This window comes from Gymnodraco acuticeps, unplaced genomic scaffold (genome assembly GCF_902827175.1).
Source record: "Gymnodraco acuticeps unplaced genomic scaffold, fGymAcu1.1, whole genome shotgun sequence".
NCBI lineage: Eukaryota > Metazoa > Chordata > Actinopteri > Perciformes > Bathydraconidae > Gymnodraco > Gymnodraco acuticeps.
In genome coordinates this window covers 21047-35766 of record NW_022991218.1, presented here as the reverse complement: position 1 = coordinate 35766, position 14720 = coordinate 21047, and the positions used below count along the sequence as shown (strand labels likewise).

The following is a 14720-nucleotide window of genomic DNA, read 5'->3' as shown; positions in this document are numbered from 1 at the left end:
TGTTGGGCTATAAAGGAACTACAGCACGGTCACGACTTCACGTCACCACCGCTAAGCTAAAGGCGGCTAATGTTGGGCTATGAAAGAACTACAGCACGCACGGTCACATGACTTCACGTCACCACCGCTAAGCTAAAGGCAGCTAATGTTGGGCTATGAAAGAACTACAGCACGGTCACATGACTTCACGTCACCACCGCTAAGCTAAAGGTGGCTAATGTTCAGCGTGATGACATTTAGTCATCCCAATTAATCGCTTGTTAGCTACCGCCATTTTTAAGAAACATTTAAGCTTCAAAAGTCACAAGTGGGGTACTTCTCTTAAAATCTCTCTACCTTGTGTCAACCACAGACCTTTTTTCAAGCATTAAACCAAACCACACTCCAAAAATGGTTGACCTTGAGACCAGGGGACTGTAAATGGTAAATTGCATTCCTGGGTGATATTAATGGTTTGAATCTAAACACTTCCACAGCAGTACATTGCTTGGCTTCCTTCCATTACTTCTGTTTCTCTTTCCACAAACGGCATGTACGACACACTGACAGTGGAAAGTTACCTCATATTACAACACTTCAAAACATCCAAACTATCCCTTTAAATATGTCCGAATGTCACTCCAATGTCATTAGGATCATTTCCACACATCCTGTTAATGATAGTGGCCGGATACCAGAAGTGTTCTCTGCTGGCTCAAGACTGGCAAATCATTTACAGGCACTCACTTGAAGAAAGGCTTTGACTGATGTTCCACATAGAAGTCCGCCGCTTGCCTCCTGTAATGCAAGAACACCATAAACCTTGGAGTTAATAAATGGCCACATTATCTGAGTTATTCTGAGTAGACACTTTATGCTGACAAAGACATTTACAGAGGTCAACAATATTTTAATCCTTTCTTTACAAAACGTTTTGGTTTCCTTTTGGCAGCCAGAAGGTTTAACAGAAGACATCTTCAAATACTGAACCTCACACCTGTTTTGACAATTATACATCCCAATAAACAAAACGATCAAATCAACTTGTATTCCAGTATTATCGAGACATCTCTATTATCCGAAGAAATCTCCTTTTACTTTAACTGTGATTAATTGGATCACAAATAATAATAAAAATAACTAGAGAAAGATATAAATTAATAGATCAAATGAAAAAACTTTTTTTTAGCATTTATGTTCTCAACTTTGTAATTGCTTGGGCAAAAAAACTAATCACAGGAATGCACTGAAATAAAATAACATTTCACCCAAAAACTCTCAACATTGGGAGAAATTTCCTTCAGTTAAAACAAGTTTAACGTTAACATTTTAGTTTACTTCGACCCTGTATTTTTCCGGCAGTATTTTATTACTTGGCGGTAGTGGCGATCCTAGAGTCGGTGGTGGGAGCCCTAGGCAAACATTCACTGGGGGGCCCTCGAACCAGCTTTTCATCACCACGCACAGCCGACAGCCCCCCCCCCCTGGAGCGGAGCAAGGCAACAAACTTAAGATGAGAAGCAGCATTTTACGGCGCGGGGCATGGGGCCACCTTAAGGGGGTTTCCTGACATGTCGTTGCAGTAAATTAAAGGGTGTTTCATGTTTTCGTTGCTGTGGACCTTCTTAATCTACCTTCTTTGGGGGCCACCTTCTGCTCCGGGGCCCCAAGCAGTTGCCCGCATTGCCTGTTCGCAAGGAGCGCCCCTGCTTGGCGGTGTGGAGAAGGTCAGACTAATCAGTAATAAAAAATAAGTAACCCTATTTTATTGGTGTGTAACTAATAAGTCCCATGGATGTTTAAAAAAAAGAAAAGAGATATCATCTTACGAAGTAGTGCCAATTATGGAGAAAACTGCTTTGACTAAGAATGTAGTTAGCCTTGCACAGGAAAAATTCAATCTATCTTATGCTTGTCAAATTCTTTAACATATAAATGTAGAAACACTATACCAGACGAAAGTCCAGCAATCATAATGTTTTAAGTCTGCTCTCAAGTAAGTAAAACAAAAGACAGTATAATCATTTTGAGTTCCTATAAAAGCAAAAAAATCATCTGTGAAAAAAGGGGGGAAAGCGTTTTACAATAAATACAAATATTAAGTAATGCTACATAAATTGCTAACACAGAAAGAAAAAACCTAATGGGAAGAAGACATGACTCGTTAGGACCTTGTGGTCTAGTGGTGCACTACAGCCTCTTGTGGCCGAAAGAGGTATTTAAATGACAAACAACAAAAAAGACAAAAATGTCACAGTTGAAAAAGAAAAATGTAGAAAGATTATCGTGGTAAAATATTTTTCTTTCACCTTTTCTTAAATAATAAACACAGGAGAAAAACCTAGTCGAATCAGACTTCAAGAATGCTCACTTGTATCTCAGGACTTCCAAATGAAAAGTATACCTGATAATCAAATGTCAAAGTAGAAATTGCACATTGTACTCATTATCTAAGACTGAGATTGTTGTGAAATTATATTTTCCCCATTATTGAGCAGCTGATAAAGCGGTGATTAAACGGCACCCTTGTCCTCTCCTTGAACGCCATATGTTCCTAATGTGATGCCATCCATATGTTTGTGTGTGTTTGTGTGTGTGTGTGGCACAAAACAGCCTGTGTCTGCCTCCATGACTCTCACACACTTCCACAATATGAATTGCAGTATTATTAGTAACTCAGCAGAGACGCAGACACATAGGTTCAGATCAGTATAAAAATCATACATGGTAAACAACACTGAGATATAATCAGTGAACAGTCATTTAAACACACACAGACATTTGTGCACTTACCATGTTAGCGAAGTCATTTTAGCTTTGGTCACGATCAGGTTGGAGGAGTATATCGACTCAAGGACATCTCCGAGCTTGGTGACAACATCTGGCTTTATCAAAGCAAGAGTTCTGGAAAATGGAGAGAAACAAAAAAAAATGTATCAAGCCAGAGATTTAAGCCAGTAAAAGGCAACGTTTTACACTTACGAATATGAATGCTTTTTAAAGAGGACATATTCTGCTCATTTTCAGGTTCATATCAGTATGTAGTGTCTCTACTTTAAAGAGTCCTCTCCTGCTGATGTTCAGGTGTATATCAGTATGTAGTGTCTCTACTTTAAAGAGTCCTCTCCTGCTGATGTTCAGGTGTATATCAGTATGTAGTGTCTCTACTTTAAAGAGTCCTCTCCTGCTGATGTTCAGGTGTATATCAGTATGTAGTGTCTCTACTTTAAAGAGTCCTCTCCTGCTGATGTGCAGGTGTATATCAGTATGTAGTGTCTCTACTTTAAAGAGTCCTCTCCTGCTGATGTTCAGGTGTATATCAGTATGTAGTGTCTCTACTTTAAAGAGTCCTCTCCTGCTGATGTTCAGGTGTATATCAGTATGTAGTGTCTCTACTTTAAAGAGTCCTCTCCTGCTGATGTTCAAGTGTATATCAGTATGTAGTGTCTCTACTTTAAAGAGTCCTCTCCTGCTGATGTTCAGGTGTATATCAGTATGTAGTGTCTCTACTTTAAAGAGTCCTCTCCTGCTGATGTTCAGGTGTATATCAGTATGTAGTGTCTCTACTTTAAAGAGTCCTCTCCCGCTGATGTTCAGGTGTATATCAGTATGTAGCATCTCTACATTAAAGAGTCCTCTCCTGCTGATGTTCAAGTGTATATCAGTATGTAGTGTCTCTACTTTAAAGAGTCCTCTCCTGCTGATGTTCAGGTGTATATCAGTATGTAGTGTCTCTACTTTAAAGAGTCCTCTCCTGCTGATGTTCAGGTGTATATCAGTATGTAGTGTCTCTACTTTAAAGAGTCCTTTCCTGCTGATGTTCAAGTGTATATCAGTATGTAGTGTCTCTACTTTAAAGAGTCCTCTCCTGCTGATGTGCAGGTGTATATCAGTATGTAGTGTCTCTACTTTAAAGAGTCCTCTCCTGCTGATGTTCAGGTGTATATCAGTATGTAGTGTCTCTACTTTAAAGAGTCCTCTCCTGCTGATGTTCAGGTGTATATCAGTATGTAGTGTCTCTACTTTAAAGAGTCCTCTCCTGCTGATGTTCAAGTGTATATCAGTATGTAGTGTCTCTACTTTAAAGAGTCCTCTCCTGCTGATGTTCAGGTGTATATCAGTATGTAGTGTCTCTACTTTAAAGAGTCCTCTCCTGCTGATGTTCAGGTGTATATCAGTATGTAGTGTCTCTACTTTAAAGAGTCCTCTCCTGCTGATGTTCAGGTGTATATCAGTATGTAGTGTCTCTACTTTAAAGAGTCCTCTCCTGCTGATGTTCAGGTGTATATCAGTATGTAGTGTCTCTACTTTAAAGAGTCCTCTCCTGCTGATGTTCAGGTGTATATCAGTATGTAGTGTCTCTACTTTAAAGAGTCCTCTCCTGCTGATGTTCAGGTGTATATCAGTATGTAGTGTTTCTACTTTAAAGAGTCCTCTCCGGCTGATGTTCAGGTGTATATCAGTATCTAGTGTCTCTACTTTAAAGAGTCCTCTCCTGCTGATGTTCAGGTGTATATCAGTATGTAGTGTCTCTACTTTAAAGAGTCCTCTCCTGCTGATGTTCAGGTGTATATCAGTATGTAGTATCTCTACTTTAAAGAGTCCTCTCCTGCTGATGTTCAGGTGTATATCAGTATGTAGTGTCTCTACTTTAAAGAGTCCTCTCCTGCTGATGTTCAGGTGTATATCAGTATGTAGTATCTCTACTTTAAAGAGTCCTCTCCTGCTGATGTTCAGGTGTATATCAGTATGTAGTATCTCTACTTTAAAGAGTCCTCTCCTGCTGATGTTCAGGTGTATATCAGTATGTAGTATCTCTACTTTAAAGAGTCCTCTCCTGCTGATGTTCAGGTGTATATCAGTATGTAGTGTCTCTACTTTAAAGAGTCCTCTCCTGCTGATGTTCAGGTGTATATCAGTATGTAGTGTCTCTACTTTAAAGAGTCCTCTCCTGCTGATGTTCAGGTGTATATCAGTATGTAGTGTTTCTACTTTAAAGAGTCCTCTCCGGCTGATGTTCAGGTGTATATCAGTATCTAGTGTCTCTACTTTAAAGAGTCCTCTCCTGCTGATGTTCAGGTGTATATCAGTATGTAGTGTCTCTACTTTAAAGAGTCCTCTCCTGCTGATGTTCAGGTGTATATCAGTATGTAGTATCTCTACTTTAAAGAGTCCTCTCCTGCTGATGTTCAGGTGTATATCAGTATGTAGTGTCTCTACTTTAAAGAGTCCTCTCCTGCTGATGTTCAGGTGTATATCAGTATGTAGTATCTCTACTTTAAAGAGTCCTCTCCTGCTGATGTTCAGGTGTATATCAGTATGTAGTGTCTCTACTTTAAAGAGTCCTCTCCTGCTGATGTTCAGATGTATATCAGTATGTAGTGTCTCTACTTTAAAGAGTCCTCTCCTGCTGATGTTCAGGTGTATATCAGTATGTAGTGTCTCTACTTTAAAGAGTCCTCTCCTGCTGATGTTCAGGTGTATATCAGTATGTAGTGTCTCTACTTTAAAGAGTCCTCTCCTGCTGATGTTCAGGTGTATATCAGTATGTAGTGTCTCTACTTTAAAGAGTCCTCTCCTGCTGATGTTCAGGTGTATATCAGTATGTAGTGTCTCTACTTTAAAGAGTCCTCTCCTGCTGATGTTCAGGTGGATATCAGTATGTAGTGTCTCTACTTTAAAGAGTCCTCTCCTGCTGATGTTCAGGTGTATATCAGCATGTAGTGTCTCTACTTTAAAGAGTCCTCTCCTGCTGATGTTCAGGTGTATATCAGTATGTAGTGTCTCTACTTTAAAGAGTCCTCTCCTGCTGATGTTCAGGTGTATATCAGCATGTAGTGTCTCTACTTTAAAGAGTCCTCTCCGGCTGATGTTCAGGTGTATATCAGTATGTAGTGTCTCTACTTTAAAGAGTCCTCTCCTGCTGATGTTCAGGTGTATATCAGTATGTAGTGTCTCTACTTTAAAGAGTCCTCTCCTGCTGATGTTCAGGTGTATATCAGTATGTAGTGTCTCTACTTTAAAGAGTCCTCTCCTGCTGATGTTCAGGTGTATATCAGCATGTAGTGTCTCTACTTTAAAGAGTCCTCTCCTGCTAATGTTCAGGTGTATATCAGTATGTAGTGTCTCTACTTTAAAGAGTCCTCTCCTGCTGATGTTCAGGTGTATATCAGCATGTAGTGTCTCTACTTTAAAGAGTCCTCTCCTGCTGATGTTCAGGTGTATATCAGTATGTAGTGTCTCTACTTTAAAGAGTCCTCTGATGTTCAGGTGTATATCAGTATGTAGTGTCTCTACTTTAAAGAGTCCTCTCCTGCTGATGTTCAGGTGTATATCAGTATGTAGTGTCTCTACTTTAAAGAGTCCTCTCCTGCTGATGTTCAGGTGTATATCAGTATGTAGTGTCTCTACTTTAAAGAGTCCTCTCCTGCTGGTGTTCAGGTGTATATCAGTATGTAGTGTCTCTACTTTAAAGAGTCCTCTCCTGCTGATGTTCAGGTGTATATCAGTATGTAGTGTCTCTACTTTAAAGAGTCATCTCCTGCTGATGTTCAGGTGTATATCAGTATGTAGTGTCTCTACTTTAAAGAGTCCTCTCCTGCTGATGTTCAGGTGTATATCAGTATGTAGTGTCTCTACTTTAAAGAGTCCTCTACTGCTGATGTTCAGGTGTATATCAGTATGTAGTGTCTCTACTTTAAAGAGTCCTCTCCTGCTGATGTTCAGGTGTATATCAGTATGTAGTTTCTCTACTTTAAAGAGTCCTCTCCTGCTGATGTTCAGGTGTATATCAGTATGTAGTGTTTCTACTTTAAAGAGTCCTCTCCGGCTGATGTTCAGGTGTATATCAGTATCTAGTGTCTCTACTTTAAAGAGTCCTCTCCTGCTGATGTTCAGGTGTATATCAGTATGTAGTGTCTCTACTTTAAAGAGTCCTCTCCTGCTGATGTTCAGGTGTATATCAGTATGTAGTATCTCTACTTTAAAGAGTCCTCTCCTGCTGATGTTCAGGTGTATATCAGTATGTAGTGTCTCTACTTTAAAGAGTCCTCTCCTGCTGATGTTCAGGTGTATATCAGTATGTAGTGTCTCTACTTTAAAGAGTCTTCTCCTGCTGATGTTCAGGTGTATATCAGTATGTAGTGTCTCTACTTTAAAGAGTCCTCTCCTGCTGATGTTCAGATGTATATCAGTATGTAGTGTCTCTACTTTAAAGAGTCCTCTCCTGCTGATGTTCAGGTGTATATCAGTATGTAGTATCTCTACTTTAAAGAGTCCTCTCCTGCTGATGTTCAGGTGTATATCAGTATGTAGTGTCTCTACTTTAAAGAGTCCTCTCCTGCTGATGTTCAGGTGTATATCAGTATGTAGTGTCTCTACTTTAAAGAGTCCTCTCCTGCTGATGTTCAGGTGTATATCAGTATGTAGTGTCTCTACTTTAAAGAGTCCTCTCCTGCTGATGTTCAGGTGTATATCAGTATGTAGTGTCTCTACTTTAAGAGTCCTCTCCTGCTGATGTTCAGGTGGATATCAGTATGTAGTGTCTCTACTTTAAAGAGTCCTCTCCTGCTGATGTTCAGGTGTATATCAGCATGTAGTGTCTCTACTTTAAAGAGTCCTCTCCTGCTGATGTTCAGGTGTATATCAGTATGTAGTGTCTCTACTTTAAAGAGTCCTCTCCTGCTGATGTTCAGGTGTATATCAGCATGTAGTGTCTCTACTTTAAAGAGTCCTCTCCGGCTGATGTTCAGGTGTATATCAGTATGTAGTGTCTCTACTTTAAAGAGTCCTCTCCTGCTGATGTTCAGGTGTATATCAGTATGTAGTGTCTCTACTTTAAAGAGTCCTCTCCTGCTGATGTTCAGGTGTATATCAGTATGTAGTGTCTCTACTTTAAAGAGTCCTCTCCTGCTGATGTTCAGGTGTATATCAGCATGTAGTGTCTCTACTTTAAAGAGTCCTCTCCTGCTAATGTTCAGGTGTATATCAGTATGTAGTGTCTCTACTTTAAAGAGTCCTCTCCTGCTGATGTTCAGGTGTATATCAGCATGTAGTGTCTCTACTTTAAAGAGTCCTCTCCTGCTGATGTTCAGGTGTATATCAGTATGTAGTGTCTCTACTTTAAAGAGTGCTCTGATGTTCAGGTGTATATCAGTATGTAGTGTCTCTACTTTAAAGAGTCCTCTCCTGCTGATGTTCAGGTGTATATCAGTATGTAGTGTCTCTACTTTAAAGAGTCCTCTCCTGCTGAGTGTTCAGGTGTATATCAGTATGTAGTGTCTCTACTTTAAAGAGTCCTCTCCTGCTGATGTTCAGGTGTATATCAGTATGTAGTGTCTCTACTTTAAAGAGTCATCTCCTGCTGATGTTCAGGTGTATATCAGTATGTAGTGTCTCTACTTTAAAGAGTCCTCTCCTGCTGATGTTCAGGTGTATATCAGTATGTAGTGTCTCTACTTTAAAGAGTCCTCTACTGCTGATGTTCAGGTGTATATCAGTATGTAGTGTCTCTACTTTAAAGAGTCCTCTCCTGCTGATGTTCAGGTGTATATCAGTATGTAGTGTCTCTACTTTAAAGAGTCCTCTCCTGCTGATGTTCAGGTGTATATCAGTATGTAGTGTCTCTACTTTAAAGAGTCCTCTCCTGCTGATGTTCAGGTGTATATCAGCATGTAGTGTCTCTACTTTAAAGAGTCCTCTCCTGCTGATGTTCAGGTGTATATCAGTATGTAGTGTCTCTACTTTAAAGAGTCCTCTCCTGCTGATGTTCAGGTGTATATCAGCATGTAGTGTCTCTACTTTAAAGAGTCCTCTCCTGCTGATGTTCAGGTGTGTATCAGCATGTAGTGTCTCTACTTTAAAGAGTCCTCTCCGGCTGATGTTCAGGTGTATATCAGTATGTAGTGTCTCTACTTTAAAGAGTCCTCTCCTGCTGATGTTCAGGTGTATATCAGCATGTAGTGTCTCTACTTTAAAGAGTCCTCTCCGGCTGATGTTCAGGTGTATATCAGTATGTAGTGTCTCTACTTTAAAGAGTCCTCTCCTGCTGATGTTCAGGTGTATATCAGTATGTAGTGTCTCTACTTTAAAGAGTCCTCTCCTGCTGATGTTCAGGTGTATATCAGTATGTAGTGTCTCTACTTTAAAGAGTCCTCTCCTGCTGATGTTCAGGTGTATATCAGCATGTAGTGTCTCTACTTTAAAGAGTCCTCTCCTGCTGATGTGCAGGTGTATATCAGTATGTAGTGTCTCTACTTTAAAGAGTCCTCTCCTGCTGATGTTCAGGTGTATATCAGTATGTAGTGTCTCTACTTTAAAGAGTCCTCTCCTGCTGATGTTCAGGTGTATATCAGTATGTAGTGTCTCTACATGTCTCCATGCTTTAATGTCCAAAAAGCTCTTTATTGTTCTCATACTGTCTGTGCTGCATCACCTCTTTTCACCCTCTGTCTCAAACCAGAGCCCATTCTGCTCTGATTGGTTAACTGGCCGGCTACGTTGTGATTGGTCAAATGCTTATAGCTGTCCCGCCCCTTAGCCTATCACGTACAATGTGTTGGAGCGGTAGCCAATAGAAGCACGAGTGTTACATAGTGATGTCCCTATGTTACGAAAGTAAACAATCTGTATATATGTACTGTTTGTGTTTATTTTTTTTAGTATTCTATTATTTTATTTATTTTGTATCTATTTTAATATATTTTAATTAATGTGCAATGCCTTGTTTACATCCTGCTGTCACACAAAAATAATTGGGATGAATAAAGTATATCAAATCTAATTGAATCTAATAATGTCTGTGAGCAATCCAGCAAGGTGATGTACCTTTCTTTTTTGCTGCCCAGTTTGTTCGCTGTGTATTGATCTCCATAATCGATCAGATTCAGCTGCCGTGAAAACACGTTCACTCGATTCCCGACGAACAGGTCCTCCTGATGGAGGTCTTCATATTTCGTCCTTCTCAAAAATATTCGCTGGTTTTTAACATCAAACTAAAAAGGCAAAAAACAAACACATTGGTCATTTAATAATATGATATAGTGGTAGACTTGAGCGGGATAAAATGACTATGAGAAATATCCCAGAGAGGGTTAACCTCAAAATTCTAATTCAAAAGCTTTTATTGTCATTGTCGAGAATACAACGAGATTTATAGTCACTGCTCCAGCGAGTGCTTTAAAAACAGACATATTAAAACACAGATTAAAAGGTCTGGCAGTTTCGACCAGCAAGTAGCGCACACAGCTTCGGATAGGGTATACATAGAGACAGATCATGATTATTGCACAGTGGGGATATGGGGGGTATTTGTGTGTGTTTAATGTCCTAATGGCCCATGGGAAGAAACTGTTTGTGAGTCTGGAGGTGCGGGCTTTCAGTGAACGATAGCGCCGGCCCTCGGGGCAGCAGGTCGAACAGATGACGGGCTGGGTGGGATAACAATAATAATAATACATTACATTTATAAAGCGCTTTTCCTGGTGCTCAAAGCGCTTACAAGCAAGTAAAACAAAATAAGTGATAAGGGATGAGTCCTTCAGGATGGAGCTGGTCCTCCTGAGGCAGCGAGAGCTGGTGATGTCTTCCAGGGAGGGCAGCCAATAATCCTCTGGGCCGTGTTAATGACCCTCTGCAGAGCCTTCCTGTCGGCAGCCGAGCACCCTGCATACCAAGCAGAGATGCAGTATGTGAGGACGCACTCAACTGTAGAGCGATAGAAGGTCACCAGCAGCTTCTGGTTCAGATGGTTCTTTCTGAGCAGTCTCAGGAAGTAGTCGCTGCTTCTTTATCACTGCCGTGGTGTTTGTGGACCAGGTGAGCTCCTGGGAGATGTGGACTCCCAGGAATTTAAATGAAGGCACCCTCTCTACACAGTCCCCGTTAATGTAGAGGGGGGCGTGGTCTATGCTGGTTCTCCTGAAATCGATAATAATTTCTTTAGTTTTTATTGAGTTTAGCAGTAGGTTGTTGACCGCGCACCACTCCGTCAGTTTCCGGACCTCCTCTCTATAGGCTGTCTCATCACCTCCTGACACGAGCCCGATGACGGTGGTGTCGTCTGCATATTTAATGATGGTGTTTGAAGGGTAGGTGGGAGAGCAGTCATGCGTGTATAAGGCATACAGGAGTGGACTCAGCACACAGCCCTGGGGAGAGCCAGTGCTGAGTGTAAGTGTGGAAGAGAGATGGGAGCCCAGTTTCACACATTGTGGTCTGTTTGTGAGGAAATCCTTTATCCAGGCACAGGTGGAGGGGGGGGCAGGTGGAGGTCAAGACGTTTATTGATGAGGATGTCAGGGATGAAGGTGTTGAAGGCTGAGCTGTAATCTATGAAGAGAAGCCTAGTGTCCTGGATGTTCCAGGTGGCTTAGTGTGGTGTGGAGGGTTATGGCAATGGCATCCTCCGTGGAGCGGTTTGGCCTGAAGGCAAACTGATGAGGATCGAAGGCTGGGGGAGGCAGGCCTTGATGTGATGTGAGACCAGCCGCTCAAAGCATTTCATAACCACCGATATTAGGGCAATGGACCTGAAGTTATTTAGGCTGCTGTTGTTTTGGGGGACGGGGATTATGATTGCTGATTTTAAGCATGATGGGATGATGGCTTGGGTCAGGGAGAGATTGAAAATCCTGGTGAAAATCTCAGATAGTTGGTCCGCACATGACACAAGTACCTTCCCAGGCACAGCGTCAGGTCCTGCAGCTTTCCTGGGGTTCACTAACCTCAGTTCTCGTCTCACTTGGTGTTGATGAAGTGTTAGTGAGGTGCTGCTGTAGACTGGAGGGGGCGCTGTTTGTCTGACTGCCTCAAACCGTGCAAAGAAACGGTTTAATTCCTCTGCTAGCAAGGCGTCAGAATGGACTGTTGTAGTGATTCTGCCCTGGTCATTTGTGAGGTTCTGTATTCCCTGCCATATTTGCCGTGGGTTGTTATCTGAGATGTGACCCTCAATGTTTCTCCCGTAGCTCTCCTTAGCAGCTTTAAATTCCCCTCTTGAGATTTCCTCTAGCAGTGCTGTACTTCTCTCTGTCCTCTGATCTGAAAGTGGCGTTGCGCTCTCTGATGAGAAGCCGCACTTCGCCTGTCATCCAGGGTTTCTGATTTGGGAAAACTCTGGTTCGTTTCCTCACAGTAACGTAGCACAGCACAGAATGAGATGCAGGAGAGTACAGCTCGGGTGTAGTCACTGAGGTCTTGGTTTTCAAATATGCTCCACTCTGTGCTACTGACGCAGTCCTGTAACCTGAGTTGTAAAGCAGCGGAAAAATACATTCATGGAATAAAAATCCTGTTATTCTTCTTGAATATTCAAATGTTGAGACTCTTCAACTTCTTGAATCGCCTGCTAAATTTCATTTGAACTGCTTCTACTGCGTGATGTATGTTGTAAATTGCGTAGTTATGTGCCATTTGGGATTCAAGTCCTATTTGTACAGATGTTTTGTGTCAATTACAAAAGAAGCCTAAGAAAGTTGAAGCAGCCTCTGTCACATTAAATAAATAGTATTAGCAGTAGTGAATGCTCACCATTTCCACTGAGTTGTCTTGTGGGTAGTAGAAGAGTTGGTAGCGCCTCAGCAGAGCTGCAGTCGGGTCGTACCACTCAGTGAGAAAGGCGTATCTTTCCTCCTGAAAATGTCAAGGAAAGAGAACACATCAGAGGGACAACGAGGCACACATAACCCATATTTTAGGTAACAAAAGGGACCTAAAAAAAGATCATAATGTCACTTTAAAACACGAGGCTATGATAATCTGGCACAAAGATCATTGTGTATAGAAATTGACCCAAATGGTCCATAAGAAAATATGACTCAGAGTCCAAATCATAAAGTTTAAGTAGTCTCTGTGCCCGTGTCAACAACATTTCAATTTGTTGCAGAGGACGTTCTGTTCCAGCGTTAACGACATCTCCCAGGTGCTTAATCTCATTTCTGATTTGATCTGTTCACGATGCTCCATGTTTAAGTGTTTCACATTTGTGATATTGTTATCCCACCTTCTATCAGTGTTTTGATTTTGATCATCAACTTGTAGAGACCGCGTGAGTTATTATAGGTAATGCAAGTACACTTTTAACCTTTGAATTGTAGTGGGGTAGAAGAACAAAGTAGCAAAAATATTTAAATACTTAAGTAAAGTAAAAAAGTATCTCAAAATGGTACTTAAGTACAGTAGGCTATATGATTAAATGTAGTTAACGTCACTGCTTGTTCCTAGCTGTTATGTATATTAAAATGTACATCAAATGCATGTGTGCATGTTAAAATGTAGTGTTTCTTCTACTCCACTACAGTTCAGAGGTGAATGGTGTACTTCTACTCCACTACATGTATTTAATACCTTTAGTTACTTCACAGATGAATGATGTGAAATATAATCAAGTGTTGAATCAGACTTTAGTTCCACCTGGAGTAAATCCACCAGCTACCCTGCAGTATACAAAGCCATTCAAACTAGCTGCACCTTTACCAGCTTTGAGAACACTTTCATGATCAATCATTATAAAACATATCATATATATTATTCTGAAATGGACCAATCTGCACAACGACTACTTTTACTGTCGCTACTTTCACTATATTTAGATGAGAATACTTTTCTACTTTTACTTGAGGAACATTTTGAATGCAGGACTTTTACTGGAACAGAGTATTCCTACACTCTGGTACTTCTACTTTAACTCAAGTACAAGATCTGAGTACTTCTACTTTTACTCAAGTACAACATCTGAGTCTTTCTACTTTTACTCAAGTACAACATCTGAGTACTTCTACTTTTACTTAAGTACAATATCTGAGTACTTCTACTTTTACTTAAGTACAAGATCTGAGTACTTCTACTTTGACTTAAGTACAATATCTGAGTACTTCTACTTTTACTTAAGTACAAGATCTGAGTACTTCTACTTTGACTTAAGTACAAGATCTGAGTACTTCTACTTTGACTTAAGTACAAGAGATCTGAGTACTTCTCCAACGTCTATTTAAAGTTAAATGTAGTATGTGATTGTAAACAGTATTTAGAATTACATTTAAGGTAACGATAAAACGTTACAAATTCAGCCAGGCAGTCAACGCTAATCTTGTTAGTTGCCACCAATTATTATAGTTGTAAATGTTGTTTTTACTTTTAATTAGTTATTTAGTTATTAGTCATTCTAACGAGTCTAACGGTTGGTAAAGCTAACTGTTATGCTAACTGATAGCCTGTGTTTGCTATGCTTCCGTTAGCAAACACTTTTCGGTTTTGTCCGTTGAAGTGTTTCATATCCAAACCGTGCTGAATGTCTAACCATCGGATAGTGTGTTTACACAATGAGGACTGAACGGAGGGTTTTTAACTCACCATTTCGGCCCAATTCACAACGTTTATTCCTAAAGTCCCGATGCTGTGTTCAGCTAGCAGACATTAGCCATCGTGCTGTGTCCCGTTGCTATAGAAACTGTGGACAAGGTGCGTTCAGGGTTGATAACTGACAACTGAAAAAACATCGGAATCTACCAATTGTCATAAAATAAAATGGTCCAAAGAGAAAATCTAAAAATAGCCTATGTATTTTATTATGATTATATATTATGTATTATTATATTATGTTTTATTATAAGTACTGTACTTAAGTATATGTTTGAGGTATTTGTACTTTACTTGAGTATCTAAGATGTGAACAACATACTGTATATGGTATATTCATATTCATTTAGTCGACAATGTCTGTATTATACTGGATATTTGTATAC

The 14720-nt window shown here is 40.3% G+C and overlaps 1 protein-coding gene across 1 annotated transcript in view; it reads right to left on the bottom strand.

Moving 5' to 3' along the window:
• nme7 (NME/NM23 family member 7) overlaps positions 1-14454 on the bottom strand; it is a 53009-nt gene extending 38555 nt beyond the window's left edge. Inside the window, exons 1-5 of the mRNA XM_034239053.1 lie at positions 14329-14454; positions 12508-12609; positions 9805-9971; positions 2773-2883; positions 727-777 (exon numbers count right to left, since the gene is read on the bottom strand). Of these exons, the coding sequence (XP_034094944.1) occupies positions 727-777; positions 2773-2883; positions 9805-9971; positions 12508-12609; positions 14329-14331 (434 nt within the window). The 5' untranslated portion in view covers positions 14332-14454. The remainder of the gene's footprint in view (positions 1-726; positions 778-2772; positions 2884-9804; positions 9972-12507; positions 12610-14328) is intronic.
• Positions 14455-14720: the final 266 nt, after the last annotated feature.